At 51.9% G+C, this 27,898-nt stretch overlaps 1 protein-coding gene across 2 annotated transcripts in view; it reads right to left on the minus strand.

The window, feature by feature from the left end:
• The window catches only part of CACNA2D2 (calcium voltage-gated channel auxiliary subunit alpha2delta 2), a 667,269-nt gene that overhangs the window by 81,323 nt on the left and 558,048 nt on the right, over positions 1–27,898 (minus strand). For both annotated transcript variants that reach the window (XM_030569197.1, XM_030569196.1), the window contains exons 9-12: positions 25,246–25,296; positions 24,834–24,933; positions 7,445–7,603; positions 4,212–4,319 (exon numbers count right to left, since the gene is read on the minus strand). In XM_030569197.1, coding sequence (XP_030425057.1) covers positions 4,212–4,319; positions 7,445–7,603; positions 24,834–24,933; positions 25,246–25,296 — 418 coding nt within the window. The remainder of the gene's footprint in view (positions 1–4,211; positions 4,320–7,444; positions 7,604–24,833; positions 24,934–25,245; positions 25,297–27,898) is intronic.

The raw sequence follows: 27,898 nt of genomic DNA on the forward strand, positions 1-27,898 counted from the left end.
GGTTGGGCTGGAGGGCTTGCTGCTTGGCTGACCCTCCAGTCCTCCCCAGCAATTGAAAGGATGCTTGGCCCATGGAGGCTGGACTAATGAACGTGGAGCAGTTCCACTCCCGCCGCATGGTCTGGGCTGGAGAGGACTCCCCGCTCCCCTTTGCCGAGTTACTGCGGGGGATGGATGGCGGTCACAGCACAATGACCTGCTGCCAATAAACTAGCAGGAAAAGGAGCCATCTGGGCACAACCCTCCTGCCTCCTGGGGCCTCCTCTCCCATGGTCCATCAGCCCCCTGAGAGCACTCCCTGCTGATGGGACCAGGAGACACCGAGGGATTCCCATTCCCCTCCCTCCCAGCCCGGCTCTCCTGTGACACCTCCCTCTGTGTGCCAACAGCCTGGGCAAGGAGCTCTGCCCATTTCCTTCCCTGACGCTTCAGCACAGGTAATAAAACAGCCCTGGCATGTGAGCTGCCCCATTACAGGGGCAGTGGCTCAGTGCAGGAGCAGGCAGGCAGGAAGGGCAGATGTAATAGCTCCCATCAAATGAGGTGGAAGCCAGTGATAAAGCCGGTGGCTGTTTCCCCTTTCCTTATGATGAGCTGGCGCAGTGCCAGGCAGCTCCAGAGACTCACTCCCAGCCCCCTCGCAGAGCTTCTCATCTGCCTTTCCCGACTCATGCTCAATCTGCTACTTGTGACAGGCAGCCCCAGGAAGGGACGGAGGGAGCCAGGTGGATGATACCACCTCTGCCCACCTCGCTGGCTCATTCAAAGTACGTCGTTCCCAGGGAGAAACCCATTGCATTTCCCGGGTATGTCTTTGCCTGCTCTCTGCCCCTGGCATGAGGCTCTGTGCACTAGATCCCTGTCTGGTGCTATGCAGGCACGACCCATTCACTGCCAGGTCCATCCCTTGCATCCCCACCTTTTGTCCATCCCCTTTCCTCTGAAGAGGATGGAAAGGCCAGATCTCTCTGTAGCTCACAAGACTCCCCTGAGCTCAGAGCTGGACTGCAGCAGCTCCACATTTGGCTCAGTGCCCCTGGGGACTCAGCCCTTGTGCACAGACACAAGGGACAGCACAAGGTAGTGGCCGTGCAAACTTCCCCTCCGTTGTGCCTCTGGAGGGCCTCAGCTTAAAGGAGAACTCACGCCTTGGCTACCCTGCAGGCTTGCCCTGGTCCCATCACCTGGGCAGCTGCAGCCAGATGGGGTTCACTGCAATTTGCATCAGTGGATCACATCCTGTTTTCAGATCCCAGTGCAAATCGCGGCTCCCCCTGCACATACTAGGGGTCTGCTCTGGTGGCTGGAATCTGGGCAAATTCCAAGTCCAGACTGGCCCTCCGTCACCATGGCCCTTAGCCTCTCACTTGAGACTGTAACCTGACTAATGCTGGGGTGGCAGTGGCTTTTGTGCTATGGATACTCGCAGCGGGCTGGGAATAGAGCCCTCATTTCACATACGACACCAAACTTCCACTGCACAGGGCTGATTGTTGGTCTCCAGCGAGCTTGAACCCAAAGGCTGCTTTTCCCACTCCCATCTCAGTGGAAATGATCACTGCTCAGCAGGAATCTGCTGGGACCATGACAGTCCCACCTGCCAGACCAGCACCCTTTAACCCAGGCTTTCCTTACACACGCGTAACGTAGCAATAGCTGCACACAGCATCAAATCCTGCCTTCACCTATCTCCTGTGCAACCCCACTGCAATCAGCCGGGCTGCATGGGATGGCCACCTGGGCAGGGCTCTGGGCTATACTGTTTGGCATGCCCTCTAGTGGTAGCTCTAAATACAACACTTAGTACAAGAAAGGCCTCATAGATTACCAAGTATCAGAGGGGTAGCTGTGTTAGTCTGTATCCACAAAAACAATGAGGAGTCTGGCGGCACCTTAAAGACTAACAGATTTATTTGGGCATAAGCTTTTGTAGATGTTTTTTCACCCACAAAAGCTTATACCCAAATAAGTCTGTTAGTCTTTAAGGTGCCACCAGACTTCTTGTTGTTTCTGATAGATTACATTACCCAGAATGCTTAACAGGAAGCAGCATGTGCCTGTCACAGTAGAGTGGATCAGTACAGCTCAGTGGATCGTTAGCTGTAAACCTTAGGTTATTCCTTACAAAAATGGATCCAAGGCCACATGTGTCCAATATCCCATGATGGGACCCTTTTCTCCAGGTAGTGGAACAGCAACTTGTTAGCCACTGTGCTCACAGTGAGCGTTGGAGAGAGAGAGAGAGAGAGAGAGAGAGAGAGAGAGAGAGAGAGTGTGTGTGTGTGTGTGCGTGTGTGTGAGTGTGAGTCTGTATTGAGGGATCTGCTCCTAAAAGCCAGGAGGAGGTTTCCCTGCCCCCAGCCCTGCTAACGCAATTCACACACATCTTGACTCCACCCAAGGGGATGCTTTTGACCAGTCCCTTCATTGCAAACCCGAAGAGAGTGAGAGTCTGTAGGTATGTAAATGTTAACTAGGGCAGGATATAGGCCCTCCCTCAGCAGCTCTGATCAACCCTCTCGGGGCCCAGATGGAGAGAGAGAGAGACTCACACTCGCCTGGAAACTGCAGAATACACTGAAAATGGACATTTAATATCAGCTTTCAAATCAAATGTGGGCAAACTACAGCCCGCAGAACTGTCCTGCCCGGCCCCTGAGCTCCTCCCAGCCTCTATCCCACTGGCCCCCATCCCCCACAGCCATGTCGCTGCCTGCCCCTCCCGCTGGGCAGCACAGGGAGTGCAGCTGGCTCTGGCCCGGTGTTGTGGCTGCGGCTGTGAGTTCCTGCTGCTGGTAAGGGGACAGGGAGCGGGGGGTTGGGTAAGGGAGCAGAGGGTCCTTGGGGGCAGTCAGGGAGGACGGGGCAGTTGGATGGAGTGGAGGTTCTGGTGGAGGGCGGTCAGAGGATGGGAAACAGGGAGGGTTGTGAGTGGGAGGCCTGGGGGACCTGTCAGGGGGTGGGGAGGTGGATAGAGGTCAGGAGGGCAGTCAAGGACAGGGAGTAGGAGGTGTTGGATAAGGGGATGGGATCCTGGGGGGCAGTTAGGGGCAGGGGGTCCTGGGAGGGGGTGGTCAGGGGACGAGGAGCAGAGGGCAGTTGGATAGGGGGTGGGAGTCCTGGGGGGAAGGTTGTCAGGGGTGGGGTTGTGGATAGGGGTCAGGAGGGCAGTCAGAGAGCACGAGGTGTTGGATAAGGGGGTGGGATCCCAGGGGACAGTTAGGGGCGGGGCGTCCCAGGAGGGGGTGGTCAGAGGACGAGGAGCAGGGGGCAGTTGGATGGGGGGGGGGTGCTGTCAGGGGGCGGGGTTGTGGATAGGGGTCGGGGCAGTCGGGGACAGGGAGCAGGAGGTGTTGGATAAGGGGATGGGATCCTGGGGGGCAGTTAGGGGACAAGGAGTGGGGGGGTTGGATGGGGGCAGGGGTCCCGGGAGGGGGCGGTCAGGGGACAAGGAGCAGGGGGGGTTGGATGGAGGCTGGGGTCCCAGGAGGGGGCAGTTAGGGTACAAGGAGCAGGGGGGTTGAATGGGTTGAACAGGTTCTGAGGGGGGCAGTCAAGGGGTGGGAAGTGGGAGGGGGCGGATAGGGGGCGGGGTCAGGCTGTTTTGGGAAGCACAGCCTTCCTTACCTGGCCCTCCATACAGTTGTGCAAGCCCGATGTGACCCTTGGGCCAAAAAGTTTGCCCACCCCTGTTTTAAATGCAGCACCATAAAGGGCTGTGATGTAAACCTCCGATCTGCGTCCCTGCCTAGTTACAGTGGCTGCTGCTCTTGCAGCATTCCCTACAAGCACCCCCTGTTGGGAGAGGCTGGGGCTGGAGTAGTTGGGAGCTCCCCTACAGCCAGCACTCCTGCCCCCTCCCCACAGCACCCCCTGCTGGGAGAGGCTGGGCTGGCGTAACTGGAAGCTCCCCCACAGCCAGTGCTCCTGCCCCTCTCCACAGCATCTCCTGCTGGGAAAGGCTGAAAAGTAAAATAGCTGGGTGTCTTCCAAGAGCCAACACTCCTACCCAATTCCTTACAGTGCCTCCGGCAGGGAGAAGCTAGGAGTAGAGCCCAAGAAACAAACGCACAGCACACAGCAGTCTGGTCACTCTGGGTAAGATGCAAACGCATATACCGCCTGTTGGAGCATGGGCAGTGCTCATGGGCTGCACTAGAACCAGGACCACGTCAGCAGGGGACTGATTCGTCTAATACCAGAGCACTCACTGTTTTATTGGGCCAGTTGTACTTCTCAAACACATCCTGGACCCGGTCTTCCCCGCCATCCGTGAACATCATGATCATCTTATTGCAGTTGGCTCGCGTGATGTTGGACTGCAACCAGAGCAAAAAAGAGAGTGAGGGCAGGGACAGAGCACAACGATTGCCTCTGTCATGCTCCTGGGTTAAACCAATGCATGGGCTTTTGCTAAGAAAGGTTGTATACAGTGTGTCTTTTATACATAGCAACAAACTGGCTGGGGTATTGTGCCCCACTTTCTGCTGCTGGATGGGATCAGAACTACTCCATCATGTGTCATATGCCCAATACTGCTGATATCTATGGGGGATTCTCCTTTGGCTCAGATAGTGTGTTTGGAGCACAGAGGGTGTGAGTTTTATCCCAATGATCACTCTGACATTCTGGGAGGCCACTATGCCCGGAATAGTAACCACTGTGTCCTCCAAGGTGCCTACAGAATTGTTTCTGTATTGTACGTGTGGGTGCCTAAACATGTCCAAGAGTGAGACCACCACATCCACATAACATGCCCCCATTCTCAGGGTATGAGGGCTGAAGAGCTCAGAAGCACCTGTCAAGAAGCAGCCCTGGTGATGAGTAGCATCAGTCGCAGTATCATCCCACTCAGGCCATTACACCTGCTGCAACTTCCTTCCTATTCAGTGAAGCCAGGAAGGACTTTGGAGGTTATCTGGCTGATTCCCGTTGGCCAGCAAAGTTAGGCTCCCCATTCTCCAGCCTGGTCTGAAATGAGCCAAGCCATGGGGTGCCCACTGCTCTCTTGGGGAGAAGAGGCCACCAGAAGTCTCCTCTGAGATTCAGACCAAATTTCCCCTCTCAGACATAGCCCGGGCACTTTGGGCTCTGGAAGGAAAGGGAACAGGAAGCAGAAGGGGCCACAGCCAGTTTTGCTCTGAGGATGCCATGACCCAGCAACGAGAACCATTGAGGACCCCCCAGTGCTTGCTGCTGGGCAGCCCAGGGTGATTCTGCCTCTGCCTGGAACGAGCATAAGGAAGCTGTCAGGGAACTAGACGGGCCAGCAGGGGCAAGAGAGCCATGCCTGCACCACAGGACCTGCCCGGACAGGGAGAAAAGAGCAACATGCAACTGGAAGAACGCTCAGCTAGGCACACCACGGACAGTGGGAGAGGCTGGGGCTGGAGTAGCTGGTCTTGTCCCATCCTCACAGCACCTCCTGCTGGGAGAGGCTTGGGCTGATGTAGCTGGGAGCTCCCCCCATGGCCTGGGCTCCTGCCCCCACTCCCCACAACACCCTCTGCTGGGAGAAGCTGGGGCAGCCGGGAGCACCAGGGCAGCCATTGGTAATTCCTCTCCTATACACCTGTCTCTCCTGCTGCTCAGATGGTGACAAACCCAAATCTACCTAACTCCCTTGTCAGGTTTGGCTGCATTTCGCTGTCTCTCCAGGGAGGGTTTGCAATCCATGTGGGTGCCCAGGGCTGCAAGCCAGCCTGCGCGCTTCCACTTGCAAACAGAGATGTGTGTGCGTGTGTTTGTGTCCACAACAGTGTGCATGCATGCACAGCAGTGTGTGCATGTGTGTGTACTGCAGTGTGTGTGTGCATGTGTACCACAGTGTGTGCATGTGAGTACAGCAAGGTGTGCGTGCGTGCGGGTACAGCAGTGTATGTGCATGCACACAGCAATGTGTGCATGGGCGTGTGAGTACAGCAGGGTGTGTGTACATGTGAGTGTGAGTACAGCAAGATGTGTGTGTACAGATTTCTCTGTCTCTATGCAGGACTCAGCCCTGGCTCACCATGTGGCCATGACAAATCTGTTTTCCCTGCCTGATTCTCCAGGGGTGAAGGTGGTGGAGGTGAACTGTGGGTTGGGGCTGTCTGGACAGAAATTATGTTGTGACTATTACTGCTCAGTGATTAATAGGGCCATTCATCTTTATCTGGCCCACCGCCTTGGCGGCTGTCTGAGCCGAGCTCTCTCATGTTGGTCCTGTGAACTTTTTAATGAAATGTAAGAGGCAGCTGTTCCTGTGAAAGCTGAAATTCCAATCCCTGAGACTCTCCATTGATCTGGCCAGGGCTGCAGCAGTAACGCAGGCAGGTCCTGCCAGCAGAGCCCTGCCCCAGGACAGCCCTGCTCCAGGACAGCCTGGGCACTGCTGATAGCCTCACGCAGTGCTTAGCAGCTGCATGTGATGCTGGGTGAGAGCCCTGAGGTGAAGGGAACACCATGCAATCCAAGGCGCACCCTGTCGGGGACACTGAAGGGGATGGTGAAAAGGACTGCCTGTTAGTGACTGGAAAGCTGATCGCTGGCGGCCAGGGTGTGAGGGGCCTGAGGGACTGAAGAGCTCTGTACCGAGGAAGGATCAGCCATGTTACAAAGCAAAGGTCCACACTGGGACCCACATGGATGTCCCTGTGGCTTGGCAGCTGCTTGGGCCTATGGGCTCCACCCCATTGCTAATGGATTTTGGAAGAAGATCCCATTGAAGACAAGGAGGCTCGGAAAGGAAGGGCTGACCTGAGACTCCAAGAGGGAAATTGGGAAGCTTTCAATTTCCCTCTTGGAGTCTCAGGTCAGCCCTTCCTTTCCGAGCTAGAGCCCTTCCTTTCCCTACAAGGCTAGAGCATGTCCAGCTGCCAGGCAGAGGCCATGGGAGAATCTCCTGTTTCCAAAAGGTCTGTTTTGACAGCACTGTCTCCTGGTTTTTCCTTGTGCTTCCTCATGTGTCGTATCCAGCTGGTGTCTCTTGTCTTATACTTAGAGTACGTTGACATGGCACGCTTCTTTCAGTGTCGTGTAGTGTATATACCTAGCATGAGTATGAATAGCAGCGTAGATGGTGAAGCACCTCGTAGGTGAGTAAAGACAGACATGCCTGAAGGGTGTGAGGATACTCGCCCAAGCAGTGCCTCCTGAGATCCCCAGGTGAAGAGGAGAGAAGTTCACAGAGTCACAGGACGGGGGTAGCCTCTTGCAAACGGCTGATTGAACACAGTCCTCAGGCTCATGAGCTGCAGTCATCTGGCAGTGAATAGTCCTAGCCTCCTGCTCGGAGGCCCAGCACTTCACCTGGAAGCCTCCAGTCAGGATCCTGGAGCCCCCACCCCCAAAACCCAAGAGTCTGAGTCCTGGAACTACCTGGGATTTTGTCCTTTGGAAGCCCTTGTGTTTGAGTCCTAAAGCCCCCCTCCCACAAGGCCCCGGGTCTGAGTCCCAGGCTTACGTTTTGCAGCTGGTCAAAGGCGTACTCAAAGCCGGCTTTGTAATCAGTCGTCCCCTTGGCCACCATCTCCTGCACGTCTTCTTTGAAGACTTTCTTGTTGCGGATGTTGGCCTGGACCAGGTGCTTGAAGCAGGACACAGGTTTTGCCTTCTCGTTAAACTAGGAAGAAAGAGGGAAAGGGACCAAGTGTCACAGCATGTTGGAGGGGCGGAGGGGGAACTGCAGCAGCGATGCTGTAATCCCCAACTGAAAGGCAACCAGCTTCGGAGAGGAGGCAAGAAGAGAACCAAAGACTCGCCTCCCCCATGGCAAATGCTTGGCAGGTTATAAATCACAGCTCCCAGCACTGCTCAGCACTCATAACTTGGGGCTTCTCCATGGGACACCTAACAGCTCACAGTCCCTGTTGTGCTAAAATCATTTCACCTGCCATTGTACCTGGCGTGGCTGGGATGGATCTGTATCAGCGTAACTGCCAGTACACTGCCTGTAATGACAAAAATCTAGCCCAATAAAAGGAACATGTAAACAGAGAGTCAAAATCTATCCCGGATAGAAACAGGGGCCATCTCGTACTGCAGGACCCAGGAGAATGTTTCCACAATATCTTCAAGAGCTGGGCGTAAAATCTGCATCCTCCCCTGCAGGCCTGGGCAGAGCGGGGAGCTAGGGAGTGACAGCTTATGACTGGCAGGAATGGGGAGATGAGAGGAGCCTTGCCTAGTCAAGCAGCGGGCGGCAGAGAAGCCGAGTCAAGCAGTGCTGTGGTGCCCTGCAGATCTGGCCCATGGCTAAAGAGTACAGTCGTGTAATAAAGGAACACTAGGACCTTCCCAAGGAAGCTGGTCTGTGAACTTCTGCTGGAGAATGCCTGCCAGGCAGCAATTCCCTCTCAAACTTTTGTACTGGTGACCCCTTTCACATAGCAAGTTTCTGAGTGCGACCCCCCCACTTATAAATTAAAAACACTTTTTTATATATTTAACACCATTATAAATGCTGGAGGCAAAGTGGTGTTTGGAGTGGAGGCTGACAGCTCGCGACCCCTCATGTAATAAGCTCTTGACCTCTGAGGGGTCCCAACCCCAAGTTTGAGAACCCCTGCTCTAGACAGCTCAGTCTTTGGGCAAATTTGCACCTTATCCCCCTTGTGAGATTGTTAACAAGGGGGGTGGGGCAATTAGTGCTAGTTCAGATAGTGGGTTTGTGTGTTTTGTGGATACCTTGTCACTGGGGGGCGGATGAATGAATAATCCAAAGCCCACTGGGAGTCCTTCCACTGACTTCCGTGGACCTTGGATCCAGCCCCGAGAGCTGCACTGAGATCACAAACTCATTTCACACAGGCCACCAAGTGGCCGTTAGCTGGCAGTGACTTGAGGCACCTGGATTTAGGACAAAGTAAAACCCGTGACCTAGAGGTGAAAACACTGGGCAACACTTTCAAACCCAGGTGCCTGAAGTTAGACTCTTAAATCAATAATTAGGCACCTAAATAGTCTGATTTCCGAAGTGCTGGACACAGCACTTCTGAATGATTTCAACCACAGCTGCAGTTACTTGGTACTTCTGAAAACAAGGTCACTTTTATGTAGGAGCCTAGATATGGATTCAGGAACCCAAGTTTGAAAATTCTGGCCAGTATCATAACAAACCAACTCAGCAATCCACCCCACTGCATCTGCACTGCAAAATTCCCATTGTCAATCTGACAGACGTGCTCCTTCTGCTTCTGTTTAAATAAATGAGATAGAAAATGAGCAGGAGAATAAAAGGGCAATAAAATACTATAATCACCTTCCTAGAAACCAGTAATTTCCAAAGAGCCTGGAATCATATCTTGCTTATCACACTGCTTTCAGCCCATAACACTTATTTAATGGGACACTGGCAGGAACATTTTAGACCCTAAAATTTAGGTTGAATAAAAACAAGACTTATCAGCTAAGGCGACTAGAAATGTTCCCATTTTAAACAAACAGTCCAGTAAAAAACAGCTTCCTTAAAACTGGACATGGCCCTTGTGACCCAGACAGGGAAGTACTGGGCTGATGCAGGAGGACCAGGAAGCAAAGCTGACTAGAAGCCACAGTGAACCCGACTAGCCTATTTTCATTGCTCCAAGCTGAGTGAAAAGCACACAGAAAACATGATGCAAATACAGCAGCACTCATGTGGGGAGCTGAAGACAGCCCAGATATGACTCAGTCTGAAAAAGCTTTCAGATTTAGTCTGTTGGGTTATTAGCAACCAGGGTTACACACGCAGGATGGTCCAGTGGCTAGGCCTGTGTTCAGTTCCCTGCTCAGCCACAGACACACTGTATGATGCTGGGAAAGTCGCTGTGCCTCAGTTTCCTATCTGTACAATGGGGCCAATTACCCTGTCCTGCCTCCCAGGGACGTGAGAGGATACACTGGAGATTGTGATGTGCTCAGATGGGGTGTGAGGTGCTGGTGACAGGGGCTGTATAACTACCTGAGACAGATAGAAAATGGGTCTCTTAACAATCTGTTGGGCCAGACTCTCAGATGTGCTGCAGGAGGGAGGAGTCGGTGTACTGTCCCCTGCCAGCACAGGGTTTTCAGAGTGCAGTGTGCTCCTGCCCCTGGAGTACCCTTTATGCTGTAGGGCAGCCAGGTGTGCACCCACTCCTGGAGAATCCCCAGCTGCGCTGTCAGGGCAGCTCCCCATCCCCTCTGTGCTGCTAGAAGGGGCACTGTAGAGGTGCTGGCCGGGGCTCAACCCTTTCCGGGCGGAGGGGAGCCACACCAGCTCACTGCACACTGCTGAGGTTTGGGGAATTAGTGCAGGAGGCTTTCCTGGAGGACCTTATGGTAACTGGAATAAGCATCGTAAGCCCAGGTGATTCCTGGGCTTCCTGGTGATTCCTAACCGCCAGGCCCTGGGGCAGGGCGGGAAGACAATGAGTCAGGCAATATAAACAGTATACTGAGCACTGGCAGTATAAACAGTAGCAATAAGCCCAGGCCCTAGGTCAGGGCGGGGCAATACGGAGTCAGGAGCTCAGGCAGGGCTGAGCAATGACAGTAGGCCCAAGCCTCCAATGCCTGGGAGAGGGGGAGACTGCCAGGGACGCAGGCCCTCCCACTCCACTGCGTCCCAGCCCAGGGCCCTAGCAGTGGCAGAAGACCTGCTGCTGTGTCAGTGGGGATCCTGGCTGCAATGCACTGACATCAGCTCTGGCAGTGCTGCAGCCAGACTAGGGTCAGCTGCCCGTGGGCTCCTTCCAGACTTCCCCTTGAGTAGTTCTTGGGTCAGGATGTTGTCCTTCAGGGGGTCCATCACCATGGGTTCCTCAGGGTAGTGGGTGAGCAGCAGGCCCAGGAACTCCTCCCAGTAGTGAGTGCCAGGCAGGTCCAGCAACTCCTCCAGGTAGTGAGCATGGGGCAGGCCCAGCAACTCCTCCCGGTAGCGGGTGCAGGGCAAGTCAGACCAGTCCTGCTGTGCACCTTGGGCCGCGGGGGTTTCCCAGTCCTGGGCTAGGCTGGAGACGTGCCCAGCAGCTGGTTCCCTAATGAGCCTTTATACTTCCGGGTCACTGCCTGACCCTCCGAGGGGCGGTCTCTGAGCTCCCTAGCTCCGCCCACTCGTCTCCGGATTGGCTCGTCCCACTCCAGGGCGGAGGGGAGCCACACCACCTCACTACAGACACAAAAGGGACAACAAGTGGGCCAGGATCAGCCTGGTGATTCCTAACCTGATGCTGTCTAGTTACCCTATCAGCTGTTCACACACGCCAACAGAGCTGTGAGCTCATGCTCAAGGCCTCGAGAAAGCATTTCCTGCCCATTTCCTCCACACCCCTGACTTCCTCTGAGACTAGAAAATCATCACAGCTCCTGAACAGGACAGGGGGAGGAGGAAGAAAAAGAATGAGAAATGGTAGGAGCTATCCCCCCAAGTGAGAAATGGATGTCTAGAAAGAAGTGGGATTCATTCCCCATTTGCTGAAAGTCAGGGCCCAATTAATCACACAGCCAAATTTGGCTCTCAGTTATGATGGTGTAAATTCTGGAAGAACTGCTTGGATTTGGGTGCAGTTAGATGACATTTGCACCAGTGTAACCAAGAGCAGAATGTATCTGTCCATGGAGAAAGCTGTGATTTCCCTGAGCATCTCTGGGTAGGATTTCTGCAGGACATTTGAGTGCCTTATCACAAGGTGGCAGAACCACTTAAGCAAATGTCCTGCACTGTGCTCCAGCACGGAGAGGCCTGATCTCCCATCGGGGAGCAGAGGTGAGAGGATGGACAGAGCAGGGGCTCACGGATTGCTGGAAATACAGAACTTTCAATAGGGAGGCAGGGATCCAGCAAAAATAGGCAGGTTACACTCATTACTTTCCTGCCAGAGGGCATGTGGGACAAAGAGCAACTCCTGACTCCCGCTAGGCTAGGCCAAAGGGCCGAGAAAGCAGCAGGCTGTCTCGCTGGGTGTGATCAGGGCAGGGCACGGACCTATGCAACGTCAGTTGTGATGAGTTCACAATGTTGCTGCAAGACATCGTTCACTGGAGGTGGCTGCACAGGTCAGCTTGTAGAATCCTGGAAATATCGGGCTGGAAGGGACCTTGAGCAGTCATCTGGTCCAGCCCCTGAGCTGAGGCAGGACCACATAAACCTGGCATGCTCTCGGTGCTATATAAATCAATCAGCAATAATGGATGCTGTCCAAGGAGAGATCATCGCTTGTCCTGGGAGCAGATCATGCTGAGAATGGAAGTAGTTGGGGTCAGCAGCTGCAGCTAATCCTCCATAAAGATATTAAGGCTGGGACAGGAGGTACATTTCTCAGTCTAGCCACCTGAGGATTTGAGCTGTGCGGGGCCTGTGGGGAGCACTGAGGACCAATCAGTTTGCAAAACCTCTCAGGGCATGCTGGCGCCATTCGTCTTGTATTCCAAACGGCCCCCTGGGGATGCGCCGGGAGCTGAGTCTTCATGACTGCTTTGCAGCACACAGCAGGGTCTAGAATCCGGAACAATGTCTGCAAAACTGTTTGAGAAGCGCTAATTATGTTTTTTTATTATTATAAACCCCTGGAGAGGAAAGAACTGAAAGGACTGGGAACAAATCCAGTACTGCCAACCCCAAGAGGTTAAAAATCAGGAGTCAAGCCTCCAAAAAAATCACAAAATTGGCTTAAAAATCATGAGATTGTAAGGAATAATAATACTGAACATTGAATTTGTTCTTTGCCTTCTTGTGGGTGAGTCTTTAGAGGGCATGTCATAAACAGATAGCTAAGGGTTAACGTCTCTTCACCTGGAGCACCTGACCAGAGGACCAATCAGGAAACCGGATTTTTTCAACTTTGGGTGGAGGGAATTGTGTGTCTGAGGTTTTTGTTTTCTGGCTGCCTGCTTTCTCTGAGCTTTGGAGAAGTAGTTCTGTTTCCTAATCTTTTGTTTCTAAGTGTAAGGACAAAGAGATCAGATAGTAAGTTATATGGTTTCTTTTCTTTGGTATTTGCATGAATATAAGTGCTGGAGTGCTTTGATTTGTATTCTTTTTGAATAAGGCTGTTTATTCATATTTCTTTTAAGCAATTGACCCTGTATTGTATCATCTTAATACAGAGAGACCATTTGTATTTTTTCTTTCTTTTTTATATAAAGCTTTCTTTTAAGACGTGTTGGAGTTTTTCTTTACTTCAGGGAAATTGAGTCTGTACTCACCAGGGAATTGGTGGGAGGAAGAAATCAGGGGAGATCGGTGTGTGTTGAATTGGCTAGCCTGATTTTGCATTCCCTCTGGGGGAATAGGAAAGTCCTTTTTGTTTCCAGGATTGGGAACGGAGAGGGTAGGTTCACAGAGCTTGTGTCTGTGTATCTCTCCAGGAGCACCTGGAGGGGGGAAGGGAAAAAGGATTATTTCCCTTTGTTGTGAGACTCAAGGGATTTGGGTCTTGGGGTTCCCAGGGAAGGTTTTTCAGGGGGACAAGAGTGCCCCAAAACACTCTAATTTTTTGGGTGGTGGCAGCAAGTACCAGGTCCAAGCTGGTAACTAAGCTTGGAGGTTTTCATGCTAACCCCCATATTTTGGACGCTAAGGTCCAAATCTGGGAATAAGGTTATGATATGGTGCAGCAGTGGTGGGATATAGACAGAATCCAGAAGCCAGTAGGAATATTATATTTTTCTTTTCTCTGCTAAGGGCTTTTTAGCAGAGAGGAACAGTTTGGTTTTAAAAGGGAACCAGAGAGAATTTTTTTTTTCTCTGCTCTCTCTGGCAGTTTGTGGCTTGCATGTTAAGCAAGAAGTCGTTAAGGGCTATCACGAGTCTTTTGTCACACAATAGCACTCCCATTGAGAGTCATACCAGCACTATATAAATGCAAATAAAGTGGTTTTTCAGGTTTACTTAACCTTGAAGATTAGCTAAAGGCACTGTTGCTAGGCAGACTTCAGGAGGCAACAGAGCCTGCAGTTCAGAAGAGAAACACCGGAGGGCACCCCAACACAAGAAAACAGGAACCATGTCTACCAAGACAAAAATGGAGGCTGAAGTCCAATTCAAAGAAGCTGAACACAGGCGACAACTGGAGCTAAAAGAAAAGGAAGAAAGCATCAAACTGGCAGCCTACCAAAGAGAACAGGCAGCCTTAGAGGCAGCACACAAAAGAAAACTAGAAGAAGAAGAGGTGGCCTACCGAAGGAAACAAGCAGAAGAAGAGTTGGCCCACCGCCGAGAAATGGAAAAACAACAAAAAGAAGATGAAGAGAAGGAAAAACAGAGAAAGCATGAACTGGACTTGGCAAAAGCTGGGCTGCATGTGCCAGCCAACCCTAACAACCCGGCGCCAATTATTGCTCCACAGCACAGGAAATTTCCCACCTACAAGGCAGGGGATGACACCGAGGCCTTCTTGGAAAATTTTGAAAGAGCCTGTCTTGGGTACAGCATCCCCGAAGACCAGTACATGGTAGAATTAAGGCCACAACTCAGTGGACCTTTAGCTGAGGTGGCAGCTGAAATGCCTAAGCAGCAAATGAATGACTATAAACTTTTTCAAACCAAGGCCAGATACAGGATGAGGATAACCCCAGATCATGCCCGTCGGCGCTTTAGAACCCAAAAGTGGAAACCAGAGGTGTCATTTCCCAAACACGCCTACTACATTGCAAAAAACTATGAGGCCTGGATAACAGGAAACAACATTCAAACCTTGGAATAACTGAACCTCCTCATACAAATGGAGCAGTTCTTGGATGGTGTTCCTGAAGACATCACACGGTACATACAAGATGGAAAACCCAAAGCTATCGCTGAGGCGGGGGAGATTGGAGCCAAATGGATGGAACTGGCAGAAAGCAAGAAAGCTACTGTCAAGGGGAACGATTACCCCAGGGGGCACACAGACCATAAACCCTACAACCGAGGACAGCCAAAGACCCCACATACCACCCAAGTAAAGCCACAGACACCCTACCCTTCCACCTCACCAGTCTCCAGTAACTCACCTCGACCCAGTGACCCATCAGATGGAAGATGCTTTAAGTGTAATGAACCGGGACATATCAAGGCCAACTGTCCCAAGAACACCATGCGAGTGCAATTCATTACACCACCATCACACCAAAGATCCTCAGGCCCGGATGCCTCTCAAATACCCTTGGAGCGAAGGGAAAATTTGAGAGTGGGCGGAAAGAAGGTTACTGCGTGGAGAGACACGGGGGCACAAGTGTCAGCTATCCACCAATCCTTCGTTGACCCCAAATTCATCAACCCAAAGGCCAAAGTTACAATTTACCCCTTCATGTCACAAGCTGTAGACTTGCCTACAGCTCAACTGCCTGTCCAGTACAAAGGCTGGTCAGGAATGTGGACTTTTGCAGTCTATGACAATTATCCTATCCCCATGCTACTGGGGGAAGACTTGGCCAACCAGGTGAGGCGGGCCAAGAGAGTGGGAATGGTTACACGTAGCCAAACCAGGCAAGCTTCCAGACCCATTCCTGTTCCTGAGCCGTCCACAGAGGCCCCGTCTGTGTTACCAGAGACCCAAACAGAGGTAGTGGACCCGGATTCCATGCCTACCACTGAAACAGCCACAGCATCTCCAGTCCCAGGCCCGGAACTGGAACAGCAACCAGCACCAGCAAGTGCAACCACATCTTCAACCTCAACGCCAGAGGGTGCCAACGAGCCAGAACTGGCCGAAGCAAAAGACAGCCATACCCAAAAGGCTCAGCCAGAGCCTGAAATAACCTCAGGTGCACCAGCGGAGAGCGGTTCACCAGCAACGGAAACAACCCCATCACCTACATCGCTTCCAGAGGGACCAAGCCCAAGTCCACAGTCTGAGGAAGAACTGGTGACCCCAGCCTCAAGGGAACAGTTCCAGACTGAGCAGGAAGCAGATGACAGCCTTCAGAAAGCTTGGGCGGCGGCACGGAGCACCCCACCGCCTCTCAGCTCTTCTAATCGATCCCGGTTTGTTATAGACCAAGGACTTTTATACAAGGAAATTCTTTCTGGTGGACACCGGGAAGAATGGCAGCCGCAAAAAACAGTTGGTGGTTCCAACTAAGTACCGGGGGAAGCTCTTAAGCTTAGCCCATGATCATCCCAGTGGCCATGCTGGGGTGAACAGAACCAAGGACCGGTTGGGGAAGTCCTTCCACTGGGAGGGGATGGGCAAGGATGTTGCCAAGTGATGTCCGGTCTTGTGAGGTATGCCAAAGAGTGGGTAAGCCTCAAGACCAGGTCAAGGCCCCTCTCCAGCCACTCCCCATAATTGAGGTCCCATTTCAGCGAGTAGCTGTGGATATTCTGGGCCCTTTCCCAAAAAAAGACGCCCAGAGGAAAGCAGTACGTACTGACTTTAGTGGACTTTGCTACCCGATGGCCAGAAGCAGTAGCTCTAGGCAACACCAGGGCTAACACTGTGTGCCTGGCCCTAACAGACATCTTTGCCAGGGTAGGTTGGCCCTCCGACATCCTTACAGATTCAGGGTCTAATTTCCTGGCAGGAACCATGGAAAAACTGTGGGAAACTCATGGGGTGAATCACTTGGTTGCCACCCCGTACCACCATCAAACCAATGGCCTGGTGGAAAGGTTCAATGGAACTTTGGGGGCCATGATACGAAAATTCATCAACGAATTCTCCAATAATTGGGACCTAGTGTTGCAGCAGTTGCTGTTTGCCTACAGGGCTGTACCACATCCCAGTTTAGGGTTTTCACCATTTGAACTTGTGTATGGTCACGAGGTTAAGGGGCCATTACAGTTGGTGAAGCACCAATGGGAGGGGTTTACGCCTTCTCCAGGAACTAACATTCTGGACTTTGTGAGCAACCTACAAAGCACCCTCCAACACTCTTTAGCCCTTGCTAGAGAGAATCTAAAGGATGCTCAGGAAGAGCAAAAGGCCTGGTATGACAGACATGCCAGAGAACGTTCCTTCACGGTAGGAGACCAGGTTATGGTTTTGAAGGCGCAACAGGTCCATAAGATGGAAGCATCATGGGAAGGGCCATTCACAGTCCAAGAGCACCTGGGAGCTGTAAACTACCTCATAGCATTTCCCAATTCCTCACTAAAGCCTAAAGTGTACCATGTTAATTCTCTCAAGCCTTTCTATTCCAGAGATATACAGGTTTGTCAGTTTACAGTCCAGGGAGATGATGCTGAGTGGCCTGACGGTGTCTACTACGACGGGAAAAAAGACGGTGGCGTGGAAGAGGTGAACCTCTCAACCACCCTGGAACGTCTGCAGCGGCAACAAATTAAGGAGCTGTGCACTAGCTTCGCCCCACTGTTCTCAGCCACCCCAGGACGGACTGAACGGGCATACCACTCCATTGATACAGGTAATGCTCACCCAGTCAGAACCCCACCCTACCGGGTGTCTCCTCATGCCCAAGCTGCTATAGAACGGGAGATCCAGAACATGCTACAGATGGGTATAATCCACTCATCTACCAGTGCATGGGCATCTCCAGTGGTTCTGGTACCCAAACCAGATGGGGAAATACGCTTTTGCGTGGACTACCGTAAGCTAAATGCGGTAACTCGTCCAGACAACTATCCAATGACACGCACCGATGAGCTATTGGAGAAGTTGGGACGTGCCCAGTTCATCTCTACAATAGACTTAACCAAGGGGTACTGGCAAGTACCGCTAGATGAACCTGCCAAGGAGAGGTCAGCATTCGTCACCCATGCGGGGGTGTATGAATTCAATGTCCTTCCTTTCGGCCTTCGAAATGCACCCGCCACCTTCCAGAGGCTGGTAGATGGTCTACTAGCTGGACTGGGAGAATTTGCAGTTGCCTACCTCGATGATGTGGCCATTTTTTCAGATTTCTGGCCCGAACACCTACTACACCTGGAAAAGGTCTTTGAGCGCATCAGGCAGGCAGGACTAACTGTTAAGGCCAAAAAGTGTCAAATAGGCCAAAACAGAGTGACTTACCTGGGGCACCAGGTGGGTCGAGGAACCATCAACCCCCTACAGGCCAAAGTGGATGCTATCCAAAAGTGGCCTGTCCCAAGGTCAAAGAAACAGGTCCAATCCTTCTTAGGCTTGGCCGGATACTACAGGCAATTTGTACCACACTACAGCCAAATCGCTGCCCCATTGACCGACCTGACCAAAAAGACCCAGCCAAATGCCGTTAAGTGGACTAATGAGTGTCAAAAAGCCTTTACCCAGCTTAAGGCAACGCTCATGTCTGACCCTGTGCTCAGGGCCCCGGACTTTGACAAGCCATTCCTAGTAACCACAGATGCATCTGAGCGTGGTATAGGAGCAGTGCTCATGCAGGAAGCAACAGATCACAACTTCCATCCTGTCGTGTTTCTCAGCAAGAAACTGTCTGAGAGGGAAAGTCACTGGTCAGTCAGTGAAAAGGAATGCTATGCCATTGTGTACGCCCTGGAAAAGCTACGCCATATGTTTGGGGACGGCGGTTCAAACTACAAACTGACCATGCTGCACTAAAGTGGCTTCATACTGCCAAGGGGAACAACAAGAAACTTCTTCGTTGGAGTTTAGCTCTCCAAGATTTTGATTTTGAAATTCAACACATCACAGGAGCTTCTAACAAAGTTGCTGATGCACTCTCCCGTGAGAGTTTCCCAGAATCCAGTAGTTAAAAAGTGTTCTTAAAATGTAAAAGTCTGTTAGTTATATACTTAGTAGTATATGTAAAGGTGCATGTGTTGTATTAATCTGTTTATTTTCAAGTTCTAGAAGGAAATCGCCGCCAGTGAGATTCCCCACTGTCTGCAATTTGGGGGGCGTGTCATAAACAGATAGCTAAGGGTTAACGTCTCTTCACCTGGAGCACCTGACCAGAGGACCAATCAGGAAACCGGATTTTTTCAACTTTGGGTGGAGGGAATTGTGTGTCTGAGGTTTTTGTTTTCTGGCTGCCTGCTTTCTCTGAGCTTTGGAGAAGTAGTTCTGTTTCCTAATCTTTTGTTTCTAAGTGTAAGGACAAAGAGATCAGATAGTAAGTTATATGGTTTCTTTTCTTTGGTATTTGCATGAATATAAGTGCTGGAGTGCTTTGATTTGTATTCTTTTTGAATAAGGCTGTTTATTCATATTTCTTTTAAGCAATTGACCCTGTATTGTATCATCTTAATACAGAGAGACCATTTGTATTTTTTCTTTCTTTTTTATATAAAGCTTTCTTTTAAGACCTGTTGGAGTTTTTCTTTACTTCAGGGAAATTGAGTCTGTACTCACCAGGGAATTGGTGGGAGGAAGAAATCAGGGGAGATCGGTGTGTGTTGAATTGGCTAGCCTGATTTTGCATTCCCTCTGGGGGAATAGGAAAGTCCTTTTTGTTTCCAGGATTGGGAACGGAGAGGGTAGGTTCACAGAGCTTGTGTCTGTGTATCTCTCCAGGAGCACCTGGAGGGGGGAAGGGAAAAAGGATTATTTCCCTTTGTTGTGAGACTCAAGGGATTTGGGTCTTGGGGTCCCCAGGGAAGGTTTTTCAGGGGGACCAGAGTGCCCCAAAACACTCTAATTTTTTGGGTGGTGGCAGCAAGTACCAGGTCCAAGCTGGTAACTAAGCTTGGAGGTTTTCATGCTAACCCCCATATTTTGGACGCTAAGGTCCAAATCTGGGAATAAGGTTATGATAGGGAATCCCGGTACTTTTCAGTGCAATGGGGCTAACAGCCTTACCCTGCCTCACAGAGCTGTTATGAGGACTAACATGTTAAAGAGTGTTAGGTACTCAGACACAAATGTGACAGCAGGCACCTAGGATGGCTGCTTTGCTGGAGCAGTGCCAGAGTGCTCAGCACCTTCAGGATCACACTCTGGATACCATCCGATGCCCGCCGAGGGGAGTCTTTCTCTGGGCTACAGTGGATCATGCCTTATTCATGTACTTCCCCTCCTGGACCTAAGGGGGGGTGTTGGGAAGCGGAAGCCATCGATCTGCCAAGCTGGACTTCTTTTAATGAGCTCCAGGCCTGCAGCCACATTGGCTGGTGATACTGACAACTGGACAATAGACCTTCGACTCTGGGGGCAATCGAGTCTCAGCTCCAGACATGCCGCTTCTTCAGTCATCCCAGAGAATGGGAGAGAGGCCTTGATCACCTGAGAGCACAGCCGGTCTAGAGAATCACCTGCCTGCCATAAGACATCTGGCTGCCTGGTTAGCTCAGAGCTCTAGTGGTGATGGCTGGAGAGGTGTCCTCAGGGAGGTCACTAGTACATCTTGGTCACCTTTTGGCTGACAGGAACATCACATATCTTGGCTGCTGGGACAAACTGGCCCCTAGGAGCTTCACAGCCTCAGAGTTTGCTGCAATTGCCAACATGCAAGAAGTCGCAGTTTCCTCTGTGACTTTTGCCAAGACCTCTGCTCTGTTCTCCATCTTAAGCTGAGCTTCCCAGATGATCTGAACATCTAGGACTCTTGTGTTATCCCCCAAAGACTCTAAGAGATGTGATGCCACCAAACACATCCCATTGCAACAGCCTGGGATGGGACAGGGCCCCAGGGGTAGCGAGTTGTATGGCCTGTGGTGCCTGGGCTTCAGCAAATTTAGGGCCAGGGGCCCGGTTCACTAATGTTCAGGGCCGGGTCTCTTCTCTGGCCCCATTTGCTACCCGTGTGTGCCCCTCCCCTGAACATCCCTGCCTGCCCTGGGCTGTGGGCGGCTGCCCCCTGCAGTTCTGCGCTGTGCTCTCTTGCCAGCCATGGCACTGATGGCTACAAGGCAGCAATGCTGGGGGCAGGCTGAGGAGGCTGCTGCACCTATGGAGGGAGGAGGTGCATAGCAGCCTCTACCCCCGGCAGGCAACTCCGGGTGGGGGCGTATCCTGGCTGGACCTCCTGAGCAGCAGCCTGGGGGGGCTTGCGTGAGTGTTGTGCCAGGGGGGCCATGCCGGGGCCTTTCCCTCACCCCAAGCTCACTGTTGCTGGCAGGGAGAGGGCTGAGGGGAATCCTCCTCTCTGGCCCCCCGCCCCAGGGCAGCCTGCCTGCTGCACCCCAAACTTCTCCTGCACCCCAGCTCTCTGTCCTGGCCCAGAGCCGGCACCCAGCACACAACCCCCCTCCCAGAGCCCGCACCCAGCACCTCCAACTCCCTCTTGCACCTGCCTCTCTCCTGCAAGTAGTCCTTCACCAGCTTCCATCCCTTCCCAAGGGGAGGTTTGCATTTCCATGGGGCGCTCTCCCTGCCTGCAGCCATCCCAGGTCCGAAGCACTAGCCCGCGTGCCTGCCCTAATGCCAGGTCTGTGGAGCAGTCTCCAAAGTCTGCTCTTTCCCCGCAATGGGGAGAACCTGAACAAGATTTTTTGTTGAGGCATCTACATGCCTGAAAAACGAGGGGACTCTGGACAGACCCCTAATGCCCCCTGGGAGGGCGTGGAGACTAGGAGACAATTTCTTCTGACTCATGGCAGATAAAATATCCCCGTTGCTCCAAACTGTTCTGTGCCCCATCTGGTGGGAGGGATAAGTCAGACTCTGAGCCCCTTACGCCCGATGGCTAGTACCTTACTCCAGTCGGCAGCACGACTATCTGGAGCCACATTTATCCTATTAACTAGATCCTGCTCGGGAAGCCAGAGCTCTTCCTGGCTGGAAGCCAGTCTGATCCCAGAGCACCCCCTGCTGAGCCACAAAATCTCCCAAGCTAGTTAGGAGGATGCAGCTGTACATCTCCCTCGGCCAGCCCCAAGTCCCAGCCGCCTCTTTGCCTCTCATGCCAACATCCCATTGTCACCACAATGAACATCTCCCACAAAGAAAACTGTCCGTCAAAGCTGGTGCGGGGGCAACGGCAAGGGAAGCATGTAATTTATTTCTCACAGGTGAGTTTTGTGGGTTGCAGTCGATCAAAGGCAGGGAGACGTTGGGAGAGGGGAGGGAAGGGAAAGGTGACAGAAATGGTAAATGGGCTGCGGGAGCCATGCGAGGCAAAGGGCAGCACCTCTGAGGGACTAGCTATTCCCCCTCACCCTCTTTCCCTTTCTAGAAAGAAAGAAAATGCTTGTCTCCTCCCAGATGCCGTGGCATTTTGTGAGCGGCGAAGCTGCTTCCCAGCTCTCAGTCACTACAGAACCAATTGTTGCTTTAACTCCTGGGTGCTGGAGGCTGGTGACACCATGAGCCACTATCACCCCACTGGAAACCATCAGTTGCCTTTACTGATTGTGCGGCAACACCATGGAGGTCTTGCCATGCTGGATCTCAGGACCCTCCTGCTGCACTAACATGTCTCTGGCCCCACCCGCCTCGGGGCCTGCTTTGCCAAGGTACTGAGAAATCCCATTGATCTCCATAGGAATGGTGGTGGCTTAGTGTTTCTGAAGGTTTTCCAGGGTACTTGTTTTTCCACCAGCCTTGCTAAGGTGTCAGCAAAGCTGCCAAGCTCCTAGATGTCATCCAGGCTCCCTGGGAGTTGACACTGGACTTGGGTTTGACACCCTCTTTAATGGGTGTTGGAGGATTTGCAGTTTTAGGGTGGCTGAAAAGGTCTGTCAGGTGCTGGGTGAATTGGCTCAGGGATGGGATGGAGAGGGAGGAAGGAAAAGAGCCTGTGGCAACCCTCATTAAAAACAATCCTATCCCAAGAACCACGGTCATTTCCTGTAGCTCTGATGGCACCCAGGCAGGTCGATGAGGACTCATGCTGACGCTGGAGCCCTCCCCACGAGGCCTCAGACACATGGGCCGGTGACAAGACCCTCCAAGCAGGAGGGGAGGAGGAGGACAGAGATGAAACGATGCCCACGCTAGTCACAAATGTCCCGACTCTTTGACGAAAGCGTGCACTGTGACCCAGTAATTGGAGTGCACGTCGTGACGGTGTGGGGTCAGGGTCAGGGTCAGGGTCCATATCCAAGTGACCATATTCAGTAACACAGTCTCTCTGTTGTACCTCTGCAAGACTGAGCACCACAGGTGCTGCACCTTTTTGCAGCCAAGAAGCAGAGTGTAATTAGCTGGCATTTGACTACTCTACAGAGAAATTACTGCATAACAATTCCTTAGCTCCTCGCTGTACACAGCTCCAGTCACAACGACATAGTTATCTAGTGGCTAAGTGATCCACTGTCACAGTAGTACTGAGATTACTTGTCTATAGAGAGTATCTACATAACAATTACAGTTTGTTGGTTAGCAATAAAAAAGGTTACAGTATAATTAGTGCCACTCAATTTACCTTGTTGCCAAACCATCATGGATACTGTACAGTACGAGGAGTGGGGTGTGGGGGTGTGTGTGTGCCATGTGTGACACAGTTTTATTAATATGTAGGATTGGTGCCAGGGCAACCTTCTGCCCTTACCGGGATGAGCCAAACTGGGAAGGTGGCGGGGAGCGATGCCGTCTTTGCTTGGTGATGAGAGTCAGCCTGCAGGCACAGGGTGGACGCACGATGCAGTGGGTGCGATATTCATCCCAGGTGAGTGCATAGTGTGGAGGGTAACATATGCGCTAGCTGACTGAGGGCTTGACCACACCCCGTGAGAGTCTGACTACACTCTACTGGGGCCAGGTGTGCAACATGCATGGTTGGTGGCCAATCTCCTTCCCTAGCGACTCTTGGACAGCTTGCAATCTTGGCCTGCTGTTACAGGCAGGGAAGAGACTTCTACATCCTATCCCTGCACTAGTGCGGCCAGGGTTTCGCCTTGCCAGTAGTTTGCTAGTGGCGGGAGAAGCCCAGAGGACTAGAGCATTCAGAGGGGCACCCATAGGGTAAGACGGACCTTTCAGGTTCAGCTGAACTGTCCAAATCTCATGCTGAAGTGACCTGAACAAGGACCTGGGGCTAGGGAGGTCCTGAGTTCTAATTCCAGTCTGGTCACTAGCTCCCAGCGGGGTTTAGCTCTCTGTGCCTCAGTTTTCTCATCAGTACAAAGGGGGTGATAACAGGCATCTAATTCTGGGTGCTTGCTCAGCGCTTTGGACATGTGAAATTGCTCTGCACTGGCATCAGGGCCCTGCCATGCCAGGACAGACTCTCTGATGGTGCATCAGAGCCCCTGCTCCTGGGAAAGGAAATGAGCAAGAATCATAGAATATCTGGGTTGGAAGGGACCTCAGGAGGTCATCTAGTCCAACCCCCTCCGCAAAGCAGGACCAATCCCCAGAAAGATTTTTATCCCAGTTCCCTAAATGGCCCCAAAAGTGAGCTGAACTCCAGCATGGCTCAGGATCAGTTCAGGCTTTCGCTGCACCCCTCCTGGTTTGCCCATCCCCTGTGTAAGCAGTGGGGCCGGGGCACTTTTGCAGAGAGCTGCATTAGACTCTGGTTGCAGAGGGTCCCCCTTTGCCTTTCCCTGAAGATGCTCAGCCAGGGTGGAGAGGTGTCCTCAGCCGGAGTTGTACATGGTGAGAGCAGCTTGAAGGGGCCTGGGGTACCTTCCTGAATTTCTTGCACAAGGCCTCAAAAGAAAGAGCATCTCCATGTCTTGCTCATCTGGGAACAATCCCAGCACCCACCACGGTCCTGGAAACGCTCTCTCCATAAGAACTATCCACTGCCTCCGTGATCACTAGCTACGCAGTCCCCAGCTCCCTAGACGTTAAGGCAGAAGGGACTGTTTGGATTGTCTCATGCACAGCACAGGCCAGAGAACTCCACCGAGCGATTCCAGCCCAGAACGTCTCTCTTTTAGAAAGACCAACGCAGTCTGGATTGAGAGGGAGTCACATGGGTTTGGTATTTAGCCAACGGAAACGTAGTCTGGAAATTTGCTCCCAGTGAGCCATGTCAGTGTGGGAGGGACGCGAGTCCCAGTATTTGGTTGCTCAATTGAGACTAAACGGTGGCGCACAGGCTGGTGGGCCATGAACATAAGAGTGTTCTCCATCTCTTGTTGCTAGGGTTCCCCACGCCTCTCCCCACCTCAGAGTGGTACTCACCGAAGCCACATTGACGTAGTCGTCATCCGAAAGGGTGTCCAGCATCTCGCAGACTGACGTCTTCATCAGCTTCAGGGTGAGGCCACTGACACTGCCGCTCCTGAGGAGGCAGAGGGGGCATGGCTTGTGATGTGGCTCAAGGCAATACATAGCTCTTGGGTGGGGAATACAGGACACTACTGCTTGCAGGGACAGGGCAGGAGAGGGGAGAATGGCATGACCAGTGACCCCACTGCTCCTCAGCAGCCCCCCAGAGCCTTCCCTTGAGGGAGGCGGGGGTGGCAGAGTTACAGGCTCACTCTGGCGCCACCCATTTGCAGCCTGTTGATTGGCTAGGTGAGAATTTCACAAGAAGGCCCTGCCCATAAAAGGAATCCAGGGTTCCTACAGATTCCTCCCAGGCAGCACTCACACGTCCACGATGATCACCATGTCCTTTGGAGAGGAGGCCCCTTGGATATACCTGCAATGAGCAAAGACAGAGCGTGAAGCATGTCCCGGCCTCCCAACCCACCTGGGGAAGGGACTGGCATCATATCACAGCCCAGGGCCACCTTGGGAGGACGAGGTTGGGATGGGAGAACTACAGCAGTGGCTGACAAGAGGGCATGTATGTGTATTTCTATTGTCCTGGGCTGGATAAAACTGCTGAAGAACCAATGATTAAATTACTCTCTGATAACTGGAGACAGTCCTCTCCACAGAAAGCTCAGGGCTCTATGTAGTAATTATGAATACGCATAGGGTTTTTTAAATGCCATCTACTAGCCATTCTAATAACTGTAGCCTGGTGGACTACACAACCCAGAATCCTCAGCAGGAAGTTTGGCAGGTCTGGATTCAGAGAGTGCAAAATGAAGCATGATGGATTGGCAGCATCAAACTTCAAATTCTCTGCCCACAATGCACAGCTCATCAGCTGGAGCCTGTGAGAGCTGTTCCCTGTGGTGTGCAGAGCAGCTGTCATTACCATTGAAAGTTTGGGAGGGTCGGCTGCGGAGATCTAAGGTCCGTAGGTCTAGTTTGACTTCTACATTTTGTGTGCGTGTGCGTGCATGTGTGCGTGCGTACGCGGTGGACACAACTTCCATGGCTGCCCATAGTAGCACCATTTCAGATGGGGGGTCTGCAACTTTCACTGTGATTCCAGGGGCGGCTTAGGCAACTGAAAACTCCAGTGTTTTTGCAGATAATAGTTTAGAAATATCTGACAGGAGCATTGTATCTAATTCCTATATCAAGAAAGAAAATTAAATAAATATTAGACCCACTCAGCTCTAATACTAATGGGTTCTGACATCTTGTGCCAAGTTACTTATGGGACACTTGTTAGATTTAATGTACATTCTTACTCAGATATGCCTACTGAAGTCAGAAGGGACCATTGTGATCAACTAGTCTGACCTAGGCCACAGAACCTCACCCACTCGTGTAATAGACCCCTAACCTCTGGCTGAGTTACTGAAGTTCTCAAATCATGGTTTAAAGACTTCAAGTTACAGAGAATTCATCATTTACACTAGTTTAAACCCCATGTGAAGGTGAACCCCCCCATCTCCCACAGTCCCTGCCAATCTGACCGGGGGAAATTCCTTCCTGACCCCAAATATGATGGTTAGTTAGACCCTGAGCATGTAGGCAAGACCCACCAGACAGATACCTCAGAAAGAATTCTCTGTAGTAACTCAGAACCCTCCCCATCTAGTGTCCCGTCTCCAGCCATTGGGGATTTTTGCTACAGGCAGTCACCAATGGGCCACACGCCATTGTAGGCAGTCTTGTCATACCATCCCCTCCATACACTTATCAAGCTCAATCTTGAAGCCAGTTAGGCAGTGCTATCCTTACCCATACACAAAGTATGCAGCTGCATAGGGCACCGAATTTCCTGGTGCCCTGCGCAGCTGCATGCTGCTCCAGCCCCTGCTCTGGCTCTTCCCCAGGGCCCCTGCTTCTGCTCCGCCTCGCCTCTTCCCAGCCCCACCCCCACCCCCACTCCCCTGAGGAGTGCAGCATGGTCGGCCTGCACTCACCAGTGGTGGGAAGTGCAGACCTGGCCCCAGCCGTGCCACCGGTGAGTGCTAGGGGGTGGTTTCCCCCTGCTCCGCAAGCCAGCCCCGCCCCCCTCCTCCCCGCAGAGGCCTGACCCCCTCCTGCAGGGAGGGCTGCATAGGGCCCCAGAATAGCTAGGGACGGCCCTGCAGTTAGGTTTTTCTCCCCCACTTCTCGCCTTGGGAGGCTGCTCCAGAACTTCACTCCTCTGATGGTTAGAAACGGTTGTCTAATTTCAAGCCTGAACTTGTTAATGGCCCAGTTTACAAGAATTGCACACAATACTCCAGATGAAGTCTCACCAGTGTAATGGTACTAACACTTCCCTGTCTCTACTGGAAATACCTCGCCTGATACATCCTAGGATTGCATTAGCCTTTTCACGGCTGCATCACATCAGTGGCTCATAGTCATCCTGTGACCAAGTAATACACCCAACTCTTTCTCCTCCACTGTCACATCCAACTGATATGTCCCCAGCTTACAGCAAAAATTCTTGTTGTTAGTCCCTACATGCATGACCTTGCATTTTACACTATTAAATATCATTCCATTTTATTACTCCCCTTTACAAGGTCATCTAAGATCTTCTTGTACGATATTCGGGTCCTCCTCGGTATTGGCAAAACCTCCCAACTTTGTGTCATCTGCAAATTTTATTAGCACACTCGCACTGTTTGTGCCAAGGTCAATAATAAAAAAGTTACATAAGATCGGACCCAAGACTGATGCCTGAAGAACTTTACTAGTAACCTCCCTCCAGCCTGACAGTTCACCTTTCAGTATGACCTGTTGCAGTCTCCCCTATAACCAGTTCCTTATCCACCTTTCAGTTCTCATATTAATCCCTGTTTTCTCCAATTTAACTAATAATGTCCCATGTGGAACTATATCAAATGCCTTATTGACATCCAGGTAGATTAGATCTACTGCATTTCGTGTCTAAAAATCAGTTATCTTCCTAAAGAAAGATATTAGTAACTTTGTTACCACCTCTTGAATATAATAATTGA

The sequence above is a fragment of the Gopherus evgoodei genome, chromosome 7 (genome assembly GCF_007399415.2).
Source record: "Gopherus evgoodei ecotype Sinaloan lineage chromosome 7, rGopEvg1_v1.p, whole genome shotgun sequence".
Taxonomy (NCBI): Eukaryota; Metazoa; Chordata; order Testudines; family Testudinidae; genus Gopherus; species Gopherus evgoodei.